General features: G+C 42.2%; 1 protein-coding gene across 1 annotated transcript in view; it reads right to left on the bottom strand.

Annotated features, from left to right (window-relative positions):
• The window catches only part of LOC138105162 (solute carrier family 12 member 7-like), a 33,133-nt gene extending 8,756 nt beyond the window's left edge, over positions 1-24,377 (bottom strand). The window contains exons 1-4 of the mRNA XM_069004843.1: positions 24,197-24,377; positions 22,808-22,979; positions 21,073-21,218; positions 51-218 (exon numbers count right to left, since the gene is read on the bottom strand). Of these exons, the coding sequence (XP_068860944.1) occupies positions 51-218; positions 21,073-21,218; positions 22,808-22,979; positions 24,197-24,377 (667 nt within the window). The remainder of the gene's footprint in view (positions 1-50; positions 219-21,072; positions 21,219-22,807; positions 22,980-24,196) is intronic.
• Between the last annotated feature and the right edge of the window lie 295 nt (positions 24,378-24,672).

Below are 24,672 nucleotides of genomic sequence, written 5' to 3'. Positions count from 1 at the left end.
TTTCCAGGTATAAGTACACATTCTCAGGCAAGAAAAATAATTGTATCTACCTGTCACAGATGGGAAATAAATCCCTACAAGCATTGTGAAGTAGGTCATGATGTCTGTAAAAACATAAGGAAGTCCACCCATTTTTGACTCTTCTGATCCAGCAACTGATGGCTGATCTTTTTTCTCAACTATTGATCCTTTTTCTGAATAGGCACTCCAGAGATTATCTACAAGGTCGAGGAAAAAACAAAAATCAGTGTCATCTCTCTGTTTCAGGATATCGACTAGTGAGAATGCAATAATCCTAGGAATCAGATGCCTTTTTCTTACACAAAAATCATTACATTTCCCAGTATGATTAATACCAATAGTAACTGGTGGGCATTCCAGTCCATGCCAGTAAAAATGCAGTAGTGTGAGATGCGTCCTGCAAAATTTTCTCCTCCTTTAAAGGAAAATATAGAATTAAATTCTAATATATTTGTAGAACATACATTTCCATTGCGCAGGCACACAGATGTACTATTGTGAAAAAATAAGGAAACTTACTGTTTCTCAGGAACTGTAAGGAAACTGTTCTTTTATTTTGTTCTGAAAAGCAACTAAACCATACAAGTGAAATACTACAGTAAGGACTTTTTTTTAAATCCTAGCCGTTTTTTCTTCCTGTGCACAAACCTACAACAATTACATTTGTAGATGCATCAAGGAAAATATTAGGTAATGTTGATAATGTAAGGGAATAGGCTCAATTTCAGTTCACTGCTTACTGCCTTACTCTTACGGTGTGAGAAGCTAGTAATTTTTTCAAAATTCTGTGGTGTTTCTGAATTTTCTTCACTGGCTTATAGAATTTTGTAATGTTTCCAAAGGAGCGTGAATAAAACCTTGTACTGTACAACATAAATACTGTGATCTTTCCATTGCATACCTGTAATTTCATTGTCTGGGAATTCTTGTATAAATCCAGTTACTTTTTTATATAACTCAAACTGGATTCTTAGTGGTTCTTGTCTGAACTTTAATTTCTATTGAAACCAAAGTTTTGATTCATCTTGGTAAAAGATAATTGACAACTGGAAGATTTGTGCATTCTGACAAATTACTTAGAACTGCTTGAATTTCAGACTTAAATGTTCTTGTCAAAGGTATTGAATTTTCTTATTTATTTTGAATATGTACAAATATTAGTGTCCATGAAAATAGCTTGGTTTACATACTTGTAATTTCAAATAAATAACATATGATTCAATTACATAAGTATTATGACAGTGCTTAAAAATGTTTCTTTGCATGCTAGAAATCAGTCAAATGTGAGAAGAATGCACACTGCTGTGAAGCTCAACGGAGTAGTGCTTAATAAATCACAACATGCTCAGCTAGTTCTCCTGAATATGCCTGGACCTCCTAAAAACAGAAAAGGGGATGAAAACTGTATCCTCTACTGTATTTATTCCATATTTCTTGAAATTGAGGGTTTCATTTTTGTGATTCTGCCATTACCTGTTGGGATAACCATTAGTAAGTATGGTAAGCATAAGTCTGCCTTTAAGAAAGTGACACAAAGAGAGTTATAAAAAATCTTGGTAGCGCTGAGGGAGGGGGATTTTCTATTGGTATAAAGCATTTCTTAACTTTGAACTAATTTTAAAATTTCCTACTTTTATCTTTTTTTGTAGGTGACTAGGGAAAAACTAGGAATTTCCCCCAAGTTAGGCCTCACTTCCACTTGAATAACCAGTAATGGGACAGTAAAGGGTGACACATAAAAACTCTTTGATGAAATTGTTGAACTCTATTTTCGCATTATATGTCAGACTTTTTGAGAGATTACTAGCTATTTTGTTTCTCTTCTGAATAAATTCCTTGACCAGATGGTATTTCAGACATGGAATTTCTGGAAGTTCTGACAGAAGGTCTGGATAGAGTTCTCCTAGTCCGAGGCAGTGGACGTGAAGTGATCACCATTTATTCTTAATCTGTTTGCATGTGTTTTTCAAACACCATACACCACCACCATAAGAAGACAAAGTTTTTTGCTATAATTTGAGCAACTTCATTGTGTTCTAGTGCGTTGAAAATTACCTGCAAACTGAATCTTATGATGATGTATTCTTTTTTTCCTAGTAAGATGTTATATTTAAATAATATTTTAAGCAAATTTATGTAGAAAATATTTCTATGGGGAATTGATAAATGGTGGATGGGTTAGGATATTTATGTGTGTGTAGCATATTCTGACACTTCTTAAGCTGTGGTAAAACAAAAAAATTGGTAATGCAATCATATTTTTAAAGATATAGAAATATAAGCAACTTCTGATTATTTTAATCTTTGTTCTGCATCATAATAAAAGGGAAGGGTTGTAGGAAAGGTTGTCTTCTTTCTTTACCAAAATGCTGCTGTGTTGCTTCTGTTGGAATTAGTCCTGGTTCAGGAACCTTCCTTCAGAGAGATATATATATAGCCAGTCAAATTTGTCTATGACATGCATAGAGTGTTTCCCTGAAGTTCATGATTTGCCATACCTGTTAAAAATAATATTTCTGTATTTAAAATACTTAGGTAGCTGAAACCACCAGGTGATAGCAAATAGACAAGCTGTGTGGGTTCTTTTCTATGAGGTACTGGCAGTTAACCATTATCTTACACCATTATACCAATGATGAAACATGAGAGCATCCAACTCATAGGAAGGCGATGGTGCAGAAACTTCACCCGGTTCCAAATATAATTTAACAGTTGATAAACCACAGCAAGGTGGTTAATGAAATGCAGTCTCTTGTTTTCAGATATGTATATTTTGAAAATGTTGTATGTATGCTGCTGTTTGAAATAAAATCTGCTTTTCTCAACTGAACTAGCTCCTAAGTGTTTTTCACTTGAAATTTTTGAACAGTTTAGCTTAGGTGTTCAATAGAAACTTTTTGCTTCTTTTATAATTCTGTTCCTTTCAGGCACTCTTTAGCTTTGTAAATGTTGTTTAAGATCTAAAGTGTATCAGAAGATTGTCCTGCTGTAAAAAGAATGGGTCTATTTAGACATATAAACACTTATTTTGGTTTTTCTTTTTCTTATTCCTTTGTAATACAATCAAGACATCTGTTGCTCAGCCTAGAACAGCAGTGATGCAGTGCCCAAGTACCTGGCTAGGCTCAAGGCCAGGGTTTTTATCATAACACTCTCAGCTGAAGTAAGACAAAGCTATAAACAGCAAAAGCTGAAAACAGCCATTACCTGTCCCTGTGGTTTGATGCACAGGAACAGAGGGAACAAAAAGGTAATCAGATGACCCAGTGAATTCCTGATGACTCAAAAACACTGCTGGGTTACATCAAAAGGCACTTGGAAAGGCATGCTGCACACCAGAATGCCCCCATATACCACTGAGTGTGACTGCAGCTGTGTGCCTTGAGTTTGGAATAGGTTTATGCATAGTCGCTCAGAGGTACCTTGGGGGTGCACCAAAGACACTGCAGGGGCTCTTAGGTGCAATGAAAGGCACATGGAGGCCCTGTGGACAGATGAGAAGGCATATGAAGGTTCTAGATTTGCACAGCAGATCAATTGAATTAAAAAGCATTCTCAGACCAGTGAGGAGAAGAAAAACATCAGCAGATGCCCCTACTGCACTCCAGGTGGCTGTAGGCTTTTCATGGGACATATTAAAAGGCACTCCATGGGCTGTTGTGCAGGGCCATCAGCAGGCATTTATAGACAACTGTAGATGGCTTATAGTAAAAGTAATGATAAAAATTTAGAGATAAGCTTTCAGAGCCATCAGGGACCTACCAAAGGCTCTATGAGTGCCCTTAGGTGCAAGGCAAGACTGACAGGGGTTTCTGTGGGCATAACAGAAGGTATTTGATAAACTTACGGAAGCGGTAGAGAACAAACCTTCAAGCTGGAAAGTACAAAACATCAACTTAGAAAGGAAGCTTTCAATGATCCAACAGCAGATGGGCTTCTGAGACTTTTATACATCCTTATGTGTTACAGGGACCACCCATGCTGTGATGGAGGAGGATGTACGAACACTTCCATGTCAGCTTCATTTTTTTGAGATTTGCTTGTAGGTGCACAGTATTAAGAATTATGGGCTATAAGTTATCAAACACTATGATTTAAAGTGGTGGATAGGTGAATTCATGTGCAAGACTAGTCAGGGCAAAATGCCATTGAGGCCTTATTTCTGGTGATAGTTTGTTATATTTCTTAATGACCTCATAAGAAAAAGCTACAGGACAATTTTGCACCTGTTCTCACCTGCAAATTGCTGTCTCCTGCAGCCTTTAAATATGTTAGGAAGTTAGGTAAAAATCCATTAACTTATGGCAGTAAACATAGACTGCAGATCCAACAGCTGCTGAACTCCTGAGGCTTTCATGCTTTTTGGTGTCAGGTAGTAAATGCACCCATGATGCAGGAGGACGTATGAGTGCACTTGTCTGTTGGGTACGTAATTCTTTTGGATTTTGGTCATAGGTGCACAATATTAAACCTTACGTGTTATAAGCTATGAAATACCATTACTTAAGTGGTGAATAGTTAAATTCACACGCTAGAATGGTCTAGAGAAAGAGATTGTGCCCATCTTTGTCATTTGCTTTTTGTGGTATTTCTTAATGAGTTTGTGAAGTTAAAGCATAGAGTAGGTTGTCCTGTAAATTTGAGAGATGCAAAGGACAGTGGCATAAGATTTAGGTAGTAGAGCAAGCTCAGAGTTCCTGTGATGCTAGGATTCTAAATGGGCTGCCAAGAAGCTTTTGGATCTTCAAAAATTAGAGCTAGAAACACCTTTAACTCCTGCTCACTCCTGGAGCTGGTCTCTCTCAAGAGTCAGGGTTAACTGCTGGTGAAGCTTAGGTGGTAGAGCAAGTGCCGAGTTGCAGTGTTTGGTCAGCAGCTGAACTAGGCCATTGATGTAGGTTTATTCCAAAACAGCTTCCCTCTCTCTTTACCTCAGAACTCAATGACATTGAGTAACAATGAGACCATTATTTGCCTGAAATACCAGGGGGTTTTCAGTTCTAAAAACTCTTTTAAGGACACAAATCAAAAAAGGTTGCAAATGGAAACAGGATTATATTTTATGGTGGGGGTTTTGTTCTTTTTTTTTCCTGTATCTTTTTCAGAACCAATGCTCACAAGCATTAACACAATGCACACATGTAGGCAGGAGCAGGCTGATGTGTTCGTCAGTTTAGCTTGAAAAAATACCCTTGCGGTCTGGCAAAGAAAAGCCACTAAGACTAGCAGCAGGAGTACAGGCCAAGCAGTCCCTGTTTCCTGAAGAGTGAGGATGTGGAGAATGAGGATCAGTATTGAACAAACACAAATGTAGAAGAGGTATGTAGTACTGTAGAATATTTTCAAAAGTATGACACAAGTCAATGACAAGCACACCTTGTACTTTTCAAAACTTGCCCAGCTGTGCTTCTTGGCCAGGGATGTATGAGAAGTGCATGCAGGGACAGCTGAGAAGCAATAGATCCAGATAGTGCAGCAAACCTGGAGTCCTTTTAAAGCACAGGCTCTTTTGCATAAGCAAGATCCCCTGAGGAAATGGAGCTAAGGGTAGTGCAGTGCTCGCTCCCTCTCTAAACTTCCACTGAACAAGAGAAACAGGACATAAGTGGTGCCTTGATAGTGCAAGAGCAGCAGGCATGCACTTGCCTATCCACAGTGGAATTGGTGCTGTTGAAAGCCTGCAAGAGCAAGGTGAGGTCTGCCCTGGCACTTTCTGTATGGGAGAAAGACTCTGGGGAGAGTGAGAGAATGCACTGGCACAGTTCATTGGTAAGACAAGCACATAGCCTCCGGGTTGGTGGTTCTGTTGAAAGGCTGGCAGGAGAAGATAAGGGTCAGCTTTCTGTCCTGACTCCTTTTGTGTCAGAACAGGTGCTGGACGTTTTCAATTTTGGAGTTGCATTTGAAATGCGTTTGTGTGATGGTACCTTTAGCTGGCAAGGCAAGGACATAGCTCTATCTAGTGGTGCTGTTGAACAGTGACAGGGAGGAGGTAAAAGCAACAGCTTTTTGTCCTGGCTCCTTTTGTGTAGGGTCCATTGCTGGATATTTTCAATTTCACAGCTGGGCACTGTGGAGACTGAGAGATAGTGATGGTGCCTTTAGTTTGCAAGAGAAGTGAATAGCAGTAGTATTGGTTATGCTATGGAAAGCCCTGCCAGAGGAACATCAACAGCTCTCTATCCTGGCACATTTTGTGTGGGAGGAGTTACTGGCCATTTTCAGTTTTGGAGCTGGACTCCCCCAAGAATCTGATGGTACCTTTAGTTGATAAGGTAAGTGTACAGCACCAGTGTTGGTGGTGCTATTGAAAGGCTGCCAAGGGAAAGTGAATGCTCTTCAGAAAGCTCTTTTACGTTTTTTACAAAGGGTGTTTAAAAATTTGCTGGTGTCTACTAACATTTGTGTATGTCAAGTTTGGGGGTTTACCTGTGATACTACCACTGTTTATCCTCAATGACACACTTTTCTTATTGCTGCTTAATTTTGTGCTGTTAACAGATAAATAAAATGCTTGGATCCCAATTTGCTTTAAGATGCATGGAGTGGGTTTTCCTGGCAACACTCAAGCAAAATGACAAAATTGTTTCGATCAGTTGAAAAAAAACCAACTCCATTAAATATCGCTAAAGGAAAGGGTAATGTATTGAGTGTAGAAATTGTCAATAGATCACTCCAGCAAGTTTGTTTGTATCCTTGGAATGCCAAAGGCTTTCTCTCTCCCGTAAGATTTATTTCTGGAATTATCTATCAGGGTAAAAGGGAAAACCACACAGTTTGGAGATATTGCTGTAGGCTGAAGTAGACAGCCCTGGCTGTGTTCCTCACTGAAATGAAGAAAATTTTATGTCTATCTGAACTCTTTTTTGCCAAAACTATTATTCACATTGGGCACAACAGTACAAAACGCCACTACCTCTGCCCTCTGTTACCAAGTGAACATAATCACCTCTTAGAAACAACTGGGAAAAAATAACATGCACACATATCTATACCACTACCTATATGTATGCCTATAGGCCTGTATTTATTCCTAGCTCTTTATGTATCTCTATACCCACTTCCTGGGTTAGTGCAAACAAACCTCACATCACAGCTGACACAGATCCGTGCCGTAAATCAAATCTCTCCTGATGGGAGAGAGTTTTTAAAGTCCTTGCCAGGAGTTAGTTCGAGAGACAAACGGAGACTTTCAGCCTTCACTGCTGCTAGATAGTTGTTTATTAAGTCTTATCAGAGAAACAGAGTCACTAGCGTGACCCAGAGCACAGAGCAGAGAATGCAGGAGAAAGCATAATTATCAAGATTTACACAGCTTTTTAAAGATAATTTAACCAATAGTTACTAAAAATGTATATTATTTTCACTTTTCTACCAATTATTCAGTAACACAGCCAGGAACTGCAGAATTTTTGTCCAATCATCCCAAATTACTTTTACTGCAGAATATGGAGTAGTAGAAGAAGAAGGTTTAGAGAGCAACAACAATCCTCCATTTTGATGGGTTTTGCTCTTATCTATTTACTACAAAGAGAAGCCCAAAACCTCTAAGTTTTTCACCCTGTGGCAATCTTACATAGTAGTCTATCACCTAATTCACACCACTGTATTTTCTAGTTCTTGTCCAATAGTTGGCAATTTTTTCCATGGTCGAAGGTCAAAACAGTGTTGTTCAGGGGGGTAAAAACCCTTCAAAACAGGCAGAGAAATATTCTCTGCACTCTGGGTTCCTACAACAGCTGTACTTGTAAGTCCAGTGGAGGGCCTGTACGGAAGGTAGCAGTTGGAAACAGCAGAGCTGCATCCAGGGTAAACAGACTCAAGCTGGAGGGAACAGCAGCAGCAATGCTCTTGCAAGAGCTGCTCATAAGCTGAGGCAGGAAACTGTGAAGGGACAACTTGTTGCTGATTCATGGAATGACCTGAGTTGGTACTGAAAGGGAGGGATCCGTTCTAGAAGTAAAAGCTCAAGAAATAGTGACCTCCTTACTCAGGAAAAGAGGCAGGTCATGAGGAAGAAGAGGCATCTCTTTTCTGTGTTAGAGAAACTTGTGGTGTGTGGCATAGGCTGCCTTTCAGAGAACTTTTCAGGCATCATCTCTTTTCCTGACCATGTAAACCACCTCTCTTCTTGCTATGCCTCCCAACATCTCTGTTAACATTGATGCCACACACCGATATATGCTGATAATGCGTTGAATTGCTACAAATCGTTCCCATTATGCTTGATTGTAAATCACTGGTTTTACTTGTCAAGCTAGTGAGAAATTGGGATACAAATATTTTCTCTGCCTATGTTCTTCCACAAAAAAACCTCTCCAGCAAGACCTGAACCATAAGCTTTAAGCATATAAATGCGGAAGGAAAATCACAAGCTTGTCAGTATTTGAGCATATTAAGAACAATCGGCTCTCTTGCTCCTTAGAGACTTTGTACTTGGAGAAATTCTGTGTACAGTGGCCAAACCCAATTCTGATGAGAGAGAAACTAATTTGCCTGCAAGATAATATGTCCTGTGAAGCATCTAAAAAGGATCAAGTGAAGGAAAGTGAGCCTTGAAAGGTCTGCAATTTCAGCCTGAGAAAGCTTGCAGGAAGGACAAACTTTAGTTTTGAATCTGCTGAGTGTGAAAAATAGAGCTGTGACTCACAGAAGCGTGCTCCTGTGAGACTTCTCTTCCTTATTCTCCCCCCTTCAGGTAGAAACATTGTGAGAGAAAATTTCACAAGATAAGGTAGAGAAGCAGTGTTCCTGTATAAAAAATACTCATTCAGCACATCAGTTTGTTTCAATAGACATGCTGTGGACTCTATAAACCTCATCACATAATCTCACAGCACTGCAGAAAACGACAACAAAAGGATTACACTTCTACTAAGCATCCATTAAGCTTATAATTCTGCTTCCTTAGGAGCAGGTTAGCTGGTGCTCAAAATGAAAATGGAAATAATAAGGAGGACAACCAAGGTTGTCTTTCAGCCTGTGAAAATCCCAACAAAGAAAGAGCTCTAAGTAAAACTGAGGCTGTGTGATGGATCTCAGGCTCAAGAGAAACCTTCAGTCCAATGAAGCAGAGGATGGAAAAAGACAAGTCAGTGGCTCTATGCATAATTTCCCACAACACACAGCAGAAACATTAGCAGAAAGCAGAAAGAAACCATTTCTGACTGAAAGCATTTATTCTAGAAATGATGGAGAAGGAAAAATAAAGATCACCACCATCATCTTTTCATCACAACTTCACAGAACAGATGTGCCTTTAAAAGTGTAAACAAATATTCTCAGTTCTGGAATTGGGAATAAGGTGGAGATTTGGTCATCTACAGAGAGGCATAATTCATCTTCCTGGGGTCAGTTCCATTTAATACTTTTAACCAATGATCTGGACTCTTTCCCAAGATTGCAAAATTGGGTGACTTCAGCAGCCACAGCCCAAAGGAAGGCTAAAGTGTAACCAGAGCCATAGACTAGGAAGGACAGTGACAATAGATCACCATGGAAATAACATCAGCTTTGAAAAACAAGGGGACATAGTTTACGCTGGTGTAATGGAACGGCTAGTCATTTTCAGATCCAGTGTGGGATAATAATGGAAGATTGATGTAGAGGATTATAGACATGCTCCAGTGACATGCAGCTGGGGTGTAGAAAAAGATGTGTATCATACAAATCTTTCTTTAGCTTCCTATATTTGACAAGTAGAACATCTCTGTTTAGATAACACAGGCCTTTGGTAGATTCAGTGGTGCTCTGCTGCACATGATTGAGATTACTATATTACCACAGGCCTGGGCCCTAGGGTATATCACCGTGTCCCGCAGCCATAGGGAGGAGGAGGAGAGAAGATCCAACATGCAGGAATTGTGCACCAAGATTTATTCATTTAATTATTTCACAAACTCTTTTACAGACTTTTTTCTTCATAGTCTAATTGGACAAAGGATCAGCCACCCCTTGGGGTGATTGGCTAAAATCCTAAAACATCCATTGTCAAAATATTTTTCTACTATACCATAAACAAGACTTTTTCAAGGTTGCAGGTGGCTTGGTTGTTTACATACTCTGCTACCTCTTCTGTGAGAGAGAGAAGTCTCTCATGGACTTAGAAAATAGCAAGAAAATCCTTGCTAGCAGCATTTTTGTATCTACATTACTGCCCTGCTCCAGAGAAGCTCAAAGCACAGTAATAAAATACGCCTGCACAAATCGCTGACAAAGAGATGAAAACAGCAGGGTTGGTGATCCCCTAGCATGAACTGAACTCAGAGGTACCTGTATCCCTGGATGTCTCTTGTCTGGGTGTTGTTTTGGGGATGTCCCAGATGGTAATAAAAACGGATTCACTCTTTGCATTCCATCTGAGGTTTTCTGGTGGTTCCAGTGTCCTGCCTGTGCTGACTCATGCAGCCATTATAACTATCCCAGCTATCACTTCACAAACCCTCTGCTCAAGGGAGTGGCAGCAGCCCTGCAGTGAGTCCATCCAGCATTACATCTCTGCTCTGCAAAGGACTCCTGTGTGGAGTCCAGTGGGGCAGCAATATCTGCTGATTTCAGAAGCTGCATTTTACTTGGGAAGGTCCAGGTGTTAGGAGATACTTAACAACTTAGCACAGCAACTTAGCACTTAGCAACTAACCAAATTTAAGAACTGAGTTAGCAGCCCTGTGATACCTGTGTATGTTACACCTCTGGAGGCAGCACCACATTCCTCCTAAGAGAGATGCTTCAGTCCCCTAATCATTCTTGTAGATCTCTGCATGGAGCTTCAGGAGCTCCATGTCTCTTTTGTACTGAGGAGCCCAGAACTGGACACAATAATCCAGATGTGGCTCACCAGGGCTGAGCAGAGGGTCAGGATCACCTCCGTCGGCCTCCTGGCAGAGCTCTTCCTAATGTACCCCAGGACACCATTGGCCTTCTTGGCCACAAGGACACACTGCTGGCTCATGGGTAGTTTTTTGTCCACCAGGACCCCTAGGTCCTTTTCTCAGAGCTGCTTTCCAGCAGGTCAGCACCCAGCCTGTACTAGTGTTTGGGTTATTCCTCCTCAGGTGCAGGACCCTGCATTTGCCCTTGTTGAAATTCAGAAGGTTCTTCTCTGCCATCTCTCCAACATGTCGAGGTCCCTCTGAAGGCCCACACACCCCTTTGAGGTGTCATCCACTTCTCAGTTTTGTATCATCAGCGAACTTGCTGAGGAGGTATCTGCCCCCTCATCCAAGTCATTGATGAACAAGTTAAACAATACTAGACCCAGTATAGAACCCTAGGTGACAGGCCTCCAACCAGACTGTGCAATGGATCATGACCATCTAGGATTTGCCATTCAACCAGTTCCCAGTCCACCTCACTGTCCACTCCAACCCACACTTCTTGACTTTGCCCATGAGGATGTTGTGAGACACAGTGTTGAAAGTCTTGCTGAAACTGAGGCAGACAATATCCGCTGCTCTCCTTTCATCCAGCCAGGTGGTTGTTTCATTGTAGAAGGTCATCAGGTTGGTCAAACATGACTTACATTTAGTGAACCCATGCTGACTACTCCCTGATCACCTTCTTGTCATCCACATAGATGAAGATGGCCTTCAGAATGAGGCACTCCATCACCTTTGCAGGGATCAAGGCAAGGCTGGCTGGCCGGTCAGCTGACTGGTCCTGGGTCCTCCTTCTGGCCCTTTTTGAAGACAGGGGTGACATTTGCTATCACTGAACGTTTCCAGTCCACAGGCACCTCTCCTAATCGTCATGACCTTTCAAAGATGATCATGAGCAGCCTGGCTATGATGTCCACCAGCTCTCTTAGCGCTCAAGGATGCATCCTGTCAGGGCCCAAGGACTTGTGGATGTTGACTTTGTTTAGGTATTCTCTGACCCAATCCTCCTTAACCAAGGGAAGGTGCTTCTCCCAAAATTCATTTACCCTGGGTCTCCTGGGTCAGAGATTCCTGAGGGCTGCTCTTATCAGTGAATATTGATGCAAAGAAAACATTCAATACCTCTTCCTTCTCTGCATCCTCTGTTACCAGGGTCCCCTTCCCATTAAATAATGGGCCCACATGATCCTTTGTTTTCCTTTTGTTATTGATGTATTTGAAAAAGACTCTGGGCATCCTTGGCCAGATTTACTTCCAGGTGGGCCTTGGCCTTTCTAGCCTCATTTCTACTTACTCTGACCATTGCCCTATATCCACTGCAAGTAGCCTGACCCCCCTTCCATCTCCTGTGTATTTCTTTCTTGTACTTTAGTCATGACAGTAGTTCTTTATACATCCACAGAGATTTCGTGTGCCCTTAGACTGATTTCTTCCTCACTGGGATTGTCATTGAGCCTGAAGAAAGAGAACCTTGAATATCAATCAGCTCTCTTGATACTTCTTCCCTGCAGGGGCTGCTCCCATGGAATTCTTCCAAGATCCCTAAAGATGCTAAAGTTAGCTCTCCTGAAGTCTGTGGTCATAATCTTGCTCTCTCTCCTGCTACTTTGTTCAGTACTGAACTCTACAATCCCATGGTCACTACAGCAAAGGCTGCCTGCAAACTTCATGTCATCAAGGCCTTCCTTGTTGGTTAGTATAAGGTCAAGCAGCACACCATTCCTTCTGGGAATCTCCACTACTTGTGACAAGAAGTTATCAGTGCTTTCCAGGAACCTCCTAAACTGTTCATGCTTGTCTATGTTGCTTCTCCAGCAGATGTCAGAGTAGTTAAAGTCCCCCACAAGAACCAGGGCTTGAGACTTTGAGGCTGCCCCAAGCTGCCACACACTTCCTGCTTAGGTGGCCTGTAGCAAACATCCACAACAGCATCACCCTTACTATTCTAACCCTTTTATCCTAATTCTCTGTTCTGGGTTTGTTTCTTTCAGTGATTTTTTTCCCCATCTGCTACCTGGAAGAAGGACAATGGAGTGGGGGTGTGGGGGTGTGATGGTATTGCCTAAGAGACAAATGGGGCAATTAGGAAAAAATTATGTAGCTAGGTGTCACAACATTCCATTGAAATGGCTCTGGCTGGGGGCAAGAAAAAGGTGAGGGGGGTACCCCGCAGGTTTTGGCCAGGGTTTTGCTGAGTGTGGTTTCTGAGTTCAGGGGAGGAAGGGGCTGTTTGCCTGCTTCCCTGCCACCTGACTACTCAGCGCTCAGAACCAGCGTGTGTGGTGCCGAAACATTGGAACCGGCTCTTGCCAAACCCTCTGCCCACGATACATTGCCGCAGCCACTCCTGTGTGTTGGACTCCAAGATCCCGGTCTGCTGTGGTTTTCCTGCACTGCAAGTCTGCTTAATTTTTTGGTTGGTTGGTTGGTTGGTTTTTTGTTTTCCAGCTGTTGGGAGAGGGTCCAGAGCCAACGTGTGGGGTGACCCCTTATGGGCCACCTCTGCAGGGTAACCCTGCAATCATGACCAACTGGCACCCATGACTTCCCAGCTCAGCCAAGCTGCCATTTAACCTCGTGGTCTCCTATCGTGCACCGGAGCACCCCCTGCAGCTGCAGGGGAATCATCGCACCTGCCCTGCCCAGACGGGAGCCAACAGCGCCCCTGCCAGCTGTGGCCGCAACTATAGCAAAGGGGAAATGGCTTAAAGAACAGGAAGAGACTGTTTATTGGGGTTTCTGGTTTTCTTGGTTTGTTGTTGCTGCCACTGTTGTTGTTTGCTTGCCTTGTTATACACATACATACTAGTAAAGAACTGTTATTCCTTTTCCCATATCTTTGCCTGAAAGCCCCTTAATTTCAAAGTTACAATAATTTGGAGGAAAGGGGTCACATTTTCCATTCCAAGGGAGGTTCCCACCTTCCTTGGCAGACACCTGTCTTTTAAACCAAGACACTCTCTCAACCTGCTAATCATCCAACCCAAGACAGAGGTCAATACATTCTGTAGGAACCCAGGGTGCTGAGAATATTTCTCTGCCTATTTTTAAGGGGTTTTACCCCCCTGGACACCACTGGTATAGCTTTAAACCTTGGAAAAAATTACCAACAGTCAGACAACAGCTAGAAAAACACAGTGGTGTGAATTAGGTTATAGACTACTATGTAAGATTGTCACAGGGTGAAAAATTTATAGAGGTTTTGGGCTTCTCTTTGTAGTAAATAGATAAGAGTAAAAAATATCAAAATGGAGGATTGTTGTTCTCTAAATCTTCTCCTTCTTTTGCAGTAAAAGTAGTTTGGATTGATTGGATAGAAAATTCGCAGTTCCTAGTCATGTTACTGAATAACTGGTAAGAAAGTAAAAATAATGTACGTTTTTAGTAACTATTGGTTAAAATGTCTTTAAAAGGCTGTGTAAATCTTGATAATTGCTCTCACTTCTACTTTTCCTCCTTCCATGCTGTACCTGGGTCATGCTAGTGGCTCAGTTTCTCTGATAAGACTTAATAAATAACTATCTAGAAGCATTGAAACTACAGAAGACGTCTCGTTTTATCTTTTAAGCGCCTTGCAAGGACTCTCAGCAAATTCTCTCCCATCAGGAGAGACTCGACTTATGGCACAATAAAGTGTCACATTCTAAGTGTTGCCTGATGTAAAAAGCAACTCCATGACCACACCTTCCTGGTTTGAAGTTTGAGTTTATTCAGATTCAATTCTTCTGGATTCTGCCGTGTTACAAAATGTACATCGACACAAGAAATTGATATAACAGTTTTATTTAATGCTGCAGCATTAAGCAAGCAAAGCATGTTTGAACAGCCAGTGTTTTTTCAGCTCCAAGCCAGCTGTCTGTGCAAAAAGGCTTCCAAAGAGCCTTCATGCAACAGCACTCTTGTGAACAAATAAGAAAACCCGGGGGGTGGAAATCCACACAGGAAATAGCTATGACATACAGCGAATAAAATACTTCCACATCACAAAAACGGTGACTTACATGACGGGATGATTAACACTGGTGCTGCTGGGCTGTTCCACTACTGGTTGTACTGGCTAGAGGAGAACAGGGAGGAAAAAAGGAAGAAAAACTGAGCCGGCAGAGGGCATTGGTGGGGCAGGGGTGGGGTTAGAGGGTAGAGGCGGAAGAGGAGGAGCAACAGCTCTGATACTGCTTGTCAGGCCTGCTGGGGAGCGCAGCAATTGGATGGGACTGGATATAGTATGGTGGCCAACATGACCACCAACACCTCAGCTCCTGCCGCTTGGTAACCAGTGTCACCGCGATGTTCCCACACTCACTCAGTGTCTGGTGGGCAGGGAAGAGAAGGGGGAAGAAAAAACAAAGAGGCTGTGTGTGGGTACCTTTGGGTGGTGTGAACGGTGCTGAAGCTCAGTGGGAGGTTCCTCGCCTGGCCCCTGCCATAGGGCAGGGGCAGTGGACAGGAAGGTGGCTTTGGCCATGGCTGGGGCTGAGTGCTGGTACTTGGCCATGTGGTCATTAGCCACAAACTGGCAACAGTAAGTGCTCTCACTGAAGTGTACATGATCCTTTCATGTTAAAATCATTGTCCGAGAAATTTGTCTACGTACTAGCAGCAGCAGAGTGTGCAAAGAAACTTCTTCCTTAACATATATCTTTTTGTGTCTTTTTGATTTTATTTTTTTTACCCGTGACTGTGGGAGTTACTTTTTGTCATCACAATGTCAAGGTTTTTGTTCTAAAAATAGGTACACTCTATAAAAAGCATCTTTTGGTTTTGTTTACAGAGCTTGTGGACAAATGCATGAGTTCATGCATTCATATTGTGATGAGTGATAAAAAAATTTTTGGAACACTCCTAGGATCTGATGATTTTGTCAGTAACCTTTGATGGAAAGAGTTAAAGCCATCCACTTTATGCTTTGGCTCAATTCACTAAATGCCTTTGACATATTTGAGTACATTAGCTAGAAGCTTTTTGTATGGCTTAGTTGTAATTTTCTGATATTTTTATTTTATGGAAAAATTCACAGTGCAGTGTAAAACTAAAATAACTAAATGTTTTTACTTTAAAGTGCTGGGCCTTATTTTCCCCGGAACTGGATTTTCAGATATTGTATTAGAAGATGTTACAGAATTTTAAGTATTACTTCTGCCTCTTGATGCTATTTAATGCTTGGTTTGCTGAGGAAAATGATTGTGTAAGACCTATAAGAAAGGTGGACTTATATTTTTTGAATACTTACTAGCTGAATAGTTTATGCTTTGGACATAAATTACAGAGGGGGATCTCTTCAGCCATGCCACAGAGTACTTGTTGCATGATTTATATGTGTAATCAGGTTCCTAATTTGTAGCCTTGATTTTGCATGGGTTATGTGTTGAATTTTCCAGCAGTTTGTTTGCTTTTGAAACTTCCCTTAAAGTCTAGGCAAAGATTTAAAAGGTAGCAGACTTAAAGAGTATTACCTTGGTAAGACGTGTTGCTATTGAAAACATATTTTGTGTACCACTGGTATTCAAGAAATTTCCAGGATTTAGCGGGTGAATCTGTATGTTTGCGTACTGAGACAAAAAGTGCTTTTTAGTTGCTAGGTAAGCTTTTTTTTACTCAGGTGGTCCATTTATCAAGATTATGCTGCAGTATGGCTAATTTATTTGTTAGTTCCAATAGCTGTGATCTTAGAGATTTGTTTTACTTCTGTAATACAAACTGGGATCATTGTACCTGATTATGTGTTCTTACTTTTTCTAATGCTACTTCAGTGAATATCACCTGAGGGCAGAAGAATAACAAAGCTAGTCAAGATTTTACTAAATGGAAATAACATAACAAAGTTAAGTCATCACTGTTAAAAGACTGTGCATTCATTTTCTGTACCTGTAAATTGAACAGTAACTGAGTTCAACTACTTCAAGATGAGCTTTCCAGACAGTTTTGTTACATAAGCTATTTTCAAGTAGCTTCCAGGGCATATGATTCTATGAATTATCCTGAAAACTGACCTTGTTGCCTTACTTGGTAGATTTTACAGTTAAAAAAAAAAAGGGAAAAAAAAAAAAAAAAAGGGAAAAAAGAAAGGAGCATAGCCCTAATTTCATTTTATTGAATGTTTTTCAGGTTTTCAGATGTGCAGGGAATCACTGATCTCACCCACTCGGGTGCTTCATACAGCAGCTTCTAACTGCTGTTTGCCTGCATAAGTATGTAGATGGAATACATCTACATTTCATTTGTTATCTTATGTATAAATGTGTTTGTAGCAGTTTGGGTGCTTACAAGCTTGTCAAGTCATTTGGTGATTATGATACCATGTGATACCCAGAGAGCTGAATCTCTACATACTCTGAAAAAATAAAAAAACTAAAGTTCTGTTGATTATACCAAATCAGAAGCATTATGATTTTTAGTTTATCATGTGCTGCTGTATGTAGATCAATACTGAAATAGTAATTAAATATTGCAATTTTGCAATTGCTGAATTCTGCAATTTCCTAAATGCCACAGAAGCAAAACCACAGTAGTTTTTTTCTTGTTTGCATAGATGGCTTAAAGTCTGGACTTCCTAAATAACAGCATTCCTGATTTGTGGGCAGAAGAAAACTGTCTTGAGTCAAAGTCAGCTCTGTGCAAATGATTTTGTTCTCTTACCTATCTTGTACCTCTACACAGTGTGTCTGAGCAAGTGCCATCTTGACTTAATTTCTGAGCCATTTTCTGCTTTGTTTATTGTTCCCCATCCATGAAGGATAGTGCATGTTCCGGTTTCTTGTGTGGGGTAAAATTGCATTAGACTTTTTCTTACTTTGGTCCCAAAAGTAGCAAATCTTTGCCTCAAAATGTTCAGCTGATTATTAAAAACGTATCAGTAAAAGGAATGGTTATCTTTTTTTCCCTTATTCATTGTTTTTCTTTTGTATTTCTGTTCAGTTCTTTACTTTCTTCACTGGAAAAGTTTGTGCTTACTGCCTGCTGCCTGTAGAAGGGTTCAGGCTCTTAGTTTTTGGGCCCTGCTTTACAACAGAAGTTGGAAAGAGGAAACCAGCTTCTCAGTATAGCAAGTTTGGGGAAGAATCAGCAGTAGGAGAAATTCTTTGTGAAAGGAAATGTGTTCTTTGTTGTTTTGAAAATTATCTGTGGTATTTCCAGATATAATTGTATCCTTGGAGTGAATAGCAAAGAGAAAAACAAAAATGTGTGTTTCCTAGGATCTCCTTTGTGTTTTGTTAAACTTCCTCTGTATTTTGAAGATTCTTTTTGGTATGTGCTTCTCTGGAAGTGGCTGACTTCCTCTGTTGTGATAAGAAGATAATGCTGAATCTAAAACCCAGTTCTGTGGTCCACTCTAGTCTTCATCTCCTAAAGTGTTGTAAAGCAAGAATGTATGGAGTTTGTAAAGCTCAAATCTATGGCACTAATGTAAAATTGTCTTATTCTTTTATAGCTGGTTCCTGGAGGAGAAGCACCTGAAGTATAAACTGATAGAGTTGTCATCTATGAAGATGTGGTTTTTAATATGTAAATCTAAATAGAGCTTCTGTGGTGTGGGTTTTGGCGTGGATTGTTTGTTTATTTTATTTACACATTTTGCAGTTGACATTTGATAAACAACAAGGATTTCCTCTTCAGGAAAGGTGAATTGGTAATGCTGACTTTTTAAGTTGAAATTGTGACTCTCTTGGAAAGACACATTAATCTGTTCTGAATAAAAGACTTTATTACTTACTTACTGTGTTCTGTTGTGTAAGTGCACAAGTTGAATAGTTTTATAACTGGTGGATGAAAAGGAAAAATAATAGTTATGTTTCAGTTGCTGTCAGTTTTCAATTTTTCTACATCTGTTGCATTTGATTATAGCCCAAGTCTATATAAATGAGCCAAGAGATCACTGTTCTCTGGAGGGCAGACAGATAATCTGAATCATTTGTTTAAATGCAGCTCCAAGCTATGTCAGCTCTGGTTCTGCCAGCCGAGAGATTGAGCCGTCTTGGGCTTCTTTTGCTTGGTAGAGGTACTTTCTAATAGTAAAGGCACTTCAGTGGTATTTGGCAAGTGAGGACAAACAGGCTAGACCTAGTTCTTGTTCAGAAGGTTAAAAACTACAAAAGGCTGGTATTCAAATTTCTCATTTCTGTCAGTGGTGACTCAGCTTTCACCACTAAGTGGTGTTGGGTATACTTAATTAAATTGGGAGATGCCTGTGCCCACTTGCCTAGTTTGGAGTACTCCTTTTAGTGTGAACTTTTTTCCCGCTGTGTCCTCCTGTGATATAAATTGGACATACCAACTACTATTTTAGGAGAATTTCAATAAAGTGAGGAATGGCCGTTTTTACTTTGTCATGATTGACAAAAAATAACAGGTTCTAAATCACATCCATTGGAGCTTATGCTTCCACAATACACTGCTCAAGTGATTTCTGTATGTAAATACCTTTGCAGAGGAATCCCAGCTGCCTGCTGGCAAGGGGAGTAACAGCATGGACTCAGAGACAGGATGTTCTATCTCTTGCCTTCCCATCAGCAGCAGAAGAAAGAAGAGTGGTCCATTACAGAGCACACACTGAAGCTATGCACTTTGATTCCTGTCTGAGTGTACCATCATACTCTTTCACTGTCACAGAGTCCACTTGCAAATCTTAAGATGCTCAGCATTTGCTGCAGAAAAATAAGAACTTATTACAAAAAAAGATTGTGCTGGGTATCACCTTTTTCCAGGCAGCCTGTAAAAACCCATATTAGTGCTAAGGCTTTTTTCTTTTAAAGCTGTGTGCAGCCTCATTTTTTTGCACACTCCCAGCAACCATTGCCTTTATTACAATCCCTCCACAAAACACAGCAAAGAGAAATCAGTTGCTAGATTTTACATTCAGAGAGGAGGATAGCAACTGCCCCATGCACACCAGGGCAATGAGCTTTCCTTTCAAACTCTATGTACCTTCATATTCTTTCAATCTCGCAGAGATCTTGTGCCCTTCCTAAAAATATCCTGTAAAAATCTCCATCACAATTGACGTCAACTGAGAAAACTCATTCTGTCTGTATTTTTAACTCACACCCCTTGAATTGCACCACACACCCTGTTCTCTGCCTTCCTTCTCATTTGCAGCTGTGTGTTCTGTAGATAACAGGCTGTGAGGAAAAAGAGTAGTCCAGCCACTGTCAACAGTCCTGAAATAATTTCTTTGTGAGCTGTACCTGCACACTCTTCTGTTTAGCTTTTACTCTCTGTGAGATTGAAAGAATGTGATCATACATGTATTTTAGAACTCTGGCAGTGCTTTGGAGCTATGCACTTCTCAGCTGAGTGTACCATCATAATCTCACTGTCATACAGTCCACCTAGCAAAACTGAAAATGCTCAGCAACTGCAGTAGAAAAAAGCACCTTGTATAGTCTCAAGTAAGGACAGTAAATGGTCATGATTTGCAGCTGAAAAAATTCTTACTTGCAAAATTTAGTGTCTTAAATATGAGTGAATGGTATAATTTGAACAGTTTCATTTATACAAGAGGAATTTGACAGATAAATTTTATCTTCTGCTAAGATTAAGGTAACATTTCCTGAAGACAATGAGTCTCTCCTTCATTGAGGAAATGAAACACATTGATTTTGTATACAATATTAAAACTTCTGTAAAACTTTCAAAATCATAATGGCTTGTCAGTTTATGGTTGTTGAGCCTGACACATTAGGTGATGTCCTGTGCATTTTGCATGCTTTAAAGTCACGCACAAGTAATTTTATTGTTTCCTTTTTATTTCTAAAACACCTGTTCATCAAACCATATAAGCACAGAACTAAATCTCATCTTCTGTCTTGTTGCTATAAACTATTGTGTTGCTGTAAAATATTTTAGCTGACAGAAACTCAAGCCAACAGCTTTGTACTCCTACTTGTATATGTGATTATTATGCAGTTGCTCAGAACAAGTTAACAGGCAAATGCATGCTCTAGCTACACAGAAGGCACAAAGCACCTGGCATTTTCCTATCAGTCACTGGAAGAGGACAGATTCTCCCAAGTAACTCTGTCTAATATAGAGATAAGAGAACTTGGACCCCTCTCCCAGTAGGAGCAACACTCTGTGTTTCTGCAGTGAGTGAAAACTGCTTTAACAAGATCCTTTTCTTTCTACAATACTTGAAAAAAAACTCAAAACACAATTTTAAAGCTAATAAAATTGATACCTTGCATTCGGACCGCATTCAGGTAGCAGTCACACTCCTCTTGCAGCCCACGACCTGTACTCACACCATGGTGCTCTACACGCTCATTGTCTGTCAGCTCTCTGTACTGTTCCTGCACTTTCAGTCCAGCAGTGGTTACAGTGTCCCTGTGTCACAGAGAAAGGCTCCAGGAGAGAAGAACTTCTTCTGTTACCCCTTCTCACAGCAGCCTTTTGTTTGAAGGCACGTTCCCTCCAAGCGGTATGGACCGTCCCATTTTTTCACTCTCGCAGAGACCAGTTCCAAACCTTAGAACCACTGCCAGCTGCTCCCAAGCAACAGGGCTAAGAACAGAAGCCCACCGACGGCATTCACCTTGCCCTTCGTAGCCTGTATTCTGCACTCACCCTGGGTGAGTTCTGCACTTCACTTTTCCCCTCGGCTATGTATGAGAACCCAATACCCTTTCAGTCTCACGCAGTCCGAAGTGGCCGTCTGGCTCTCACTTAGAGAAACGCGCCAGCACAGAAACGGTCACTGCACTAGTGCTCTTGTCTCCAAACTTTCCAGCAAAGCGCCACAAGCTGGACCTCTGCAAGACTGAGGTTAAAAACTGAGTGCTTTAAAGTCCAGACCATCACACTACGTGTGAGGTTTCCAGATTGTTAAAAGGACAGTGAGTGGCACCTCTTTGTGGTGCCAATGGAAGTTTTTAAATGTCAGGAAGAGAGTAAGGTCAGTGAACACACTCTCTCTCTCTCCCTCTCTCCATTTCTCTGTGTGAGCCGTGGCTGGAAACTCTTCAGTTTAGATTCAGGCTGCCAGAGTGCCCAAAGGCCATAGTAGGTAGAGCTGTGACGGAAAGCGCATAGCACCAGTCTCTCGTAGGACTGGCGGTGCTGTCAGCTGAGAATGATTTTCCTTGCTCAAGCCTTACCTGGCACCTGCTGAGCGGCTTCACCCAGCCTGGAAACCAGTGCCTTCCCTTGTTACAGTGGGGATACTGCAACACGCCTATATCAAACCAGGAGTCCCGTGGAAAAGAAACATATATATGGACAGATTCTTGCTAGATGTTTCAGAGATGTTTATTTCCCCAGCCGCATGGCCGGGCTCTGCCGAGGAACTGCTACAGTCAGGACCCGAGCTCCTTTTGCCCGCGCAGGGAAACACAAACCAACCACTGGGGAACGAGGCTGACCAGGGGCAGGGAAACCCCGTGTGTGTGTGCCCTCAGGGCCCCTCTTCCCAGGGCTACATGGCGGGGGAGGGACCCCGACATTCCCTCAAGCTCTAGTTACCAGTGCAGTCTCTCACTCTCGCAAATCCCCAAAAGCTTAAAACATTCAGCAGCTGCATCCACGCAATAAGTCCTACGGACTCTGCAAGGCGCGCAGGTGATTCTCCCTTTTCTGCTGCACCACACGTCATCTCAATGCCGCAGAGACCACAGCAAAATGGCACATTTCCACTTGGAAAAGCAAAACACGCCAAGGCAGAAAGCATTAGCTAACAAGCCTCCTTGGGTTTTCCTCTCAGCTTTTCATCTTTGGAGCAAGCCCTGAATCTACGAACTTTGATTCTAAGCCAAATGCCTTGGCATATTCTCAGAGCCTGATATGGTCACCGCTTCACAAAAAAAAATGTGTCAGAAAAAACAAAATGTGTCTGTCGAAACATGCCGATGCACTGCGCATTCCTTCACAGTCCATCGTACCACACTATACTCTGTCGCACTTTCTGACACTATCTATACCGAAGTTTCCTGACATGTCTCGGACAGAGAACCGTGCCGAACACTCGTGGCAACTTGCCCTTGCACCACCTGCCAGGGCCAGTCCTCTTTCCTTTACGAAGCTGCAAAGCGCTGTCAGATGGCGGTGCTGTCTGCCCAGTCCTGGCGGCAGCTCCAAGCACCACGGCGTGCACTGCAAGTCTCGCAAGGAGCAAAGATCCCAATGGACGTCTCGCACAGAAGAAGGTGCCAGCACAAAAGCATGCTCTTCACCACCCCTGCTCGTGGCCCAGCCTGTGGCTGCTGCGTTAAACGTCTTGCACTTTGAAAGACTCCTCCAAGCAAGGGCTTCTCCCCGGGCAAAGTTCGCTGAGCAAGAGCTACACGGACAGCGTGCACTCTGCGAAACCAAAAGGCTTTATCCCTGGACCTTGAGCTGAGGAAAAACCATGCACAGCACACGGTGGCTCTGTGTGCAGTGTGCACGCTGAGAAGCGGCAAAGTGGATTGCCGTGGCTGGGCTTCTCTTGCGTCCACACAAAGCAAGGCAAAGAACGAAGCCGCAGAGCACCGGGCTTGTGTGTGCAGCGCACCGAATTGCAGAAGTCCAGCGAAAAGGAAAGGGTGTCCTTGTAGCTCGAGCTGAGCAAAGAAACCGTGCACGGTGCACCGTGGGTGGGTGCAGCATACATGCGGAAAGGCAGCAAAGTTCACTGCCGTCGCTGGGCTTCTCTTCAGTCCAGACTACTTAAGGCAAAGAATGAAGCCGCAGAGCACCGGGCTTGCGTGTGCAGTGCACCGAATTGCCCAAGTCCAGCAAGGGCTCGTTCACAATCCGAGTCAGCTGAGAGCATTCTCACTGCTCCAGAAAGGAAGGCACAGCCGTAACTCTTCATCCCACAGCATGGACATAGGCACTTTCCTAGTTGTTCAGCATTGCAGAGTCCCTGCAGCTAGAGCTCACCCAGGAGCAGGCGTCAAAGCAGAAGGCTTTCCTAAAGCACGCCTCTCCAAGCAGCCTTCGGAAATCTCAAATCACACTGTGGCTCCGTGACTTTCTTCTAAGACAGACACCCGCCTTGCTTTCACTCTCGCAGCTCCCTTGGCAGCCTCCAGCAGCTGCTGTCCTGGAGAACGGCCTGAGAAGTAGAAGCCAGTGCTGGGCTGCACCTTCGCCTTCCGCACGTAAGCACCCCCAGACTCACCGGTACACTCTGTTCTTCCCTCCTCCACTGCACGCTACCATCGTGTTCTCCGAAACTCGGAGACTGAAGGGAAGTGCAATTGCTTCCACAGAGAGCTGCAAGAGGACTGGACAGCAGCAGCAGCACGGGTAACTGCCGTGGAACTTCCTCCTTCCCAAGGCTATAACGTGAATTCTGCAGGCAGGAGAGTGGCAGCCACGCTTACCTTGCAGCCTGTACGACGAGCACGCGAGCCTGGCGCTCTGCAGCTTCGTTCTTTGCCTTTTCGAACACGCTGTACCTTCATTCTCCCGGAGGCGGATGGTCATCTGCTTCTCGCCCCAAGCACTGTGCCCAGCAGCGAAGGGCTGCAGTGCACTGCTTCTGTCAAAACTTGCGTGGGCCATGCCCCTTTGCTTCTAAGCGCTACGTACCACTGCATTGTCAGTTTCTTAACATTTGTAATTTAAGAATTTATACATATTTGAAATCATACAAATATGTTCTAACCTTCCCAGTTCTGCCTCAGAAGACTTCAAAATTATTATAATTCAGCTATTTTTTTTATTTACTATTTAGTGAATTAAAGAATGTTGACAAAACACAAGCAAATGCTACATAAGGAATTATTAAATCCCCCTTCCTAAACCAGGAGGGGTTTTTGCAGCCATAGACTGCAAATAGGACATGAATAAAATGCAG

Source organism: Aphelocoma coerulescens, chromosome 2 (assembly GCF_041296385.1).
Source record: "Aphelocoma coerulescens isolate FSJ_1873_10779 chromosome 2, UR_Acoe_1.0, whole genome shotgun sequence".
In the NCBI taxonomy this organism is placed as follows: domain Eukaryota; kingdom Metazoa; phylum Chordata; class Aves; order Passeriformes; family Corvidae; genus Aphelocoma; species Aphelocoma coerulescens.
The sequence above is the reverse complement of the archived record's forward strand: the minus strand, read 5'-3'. Positions and strand labels throughout refer to the sequence as shown.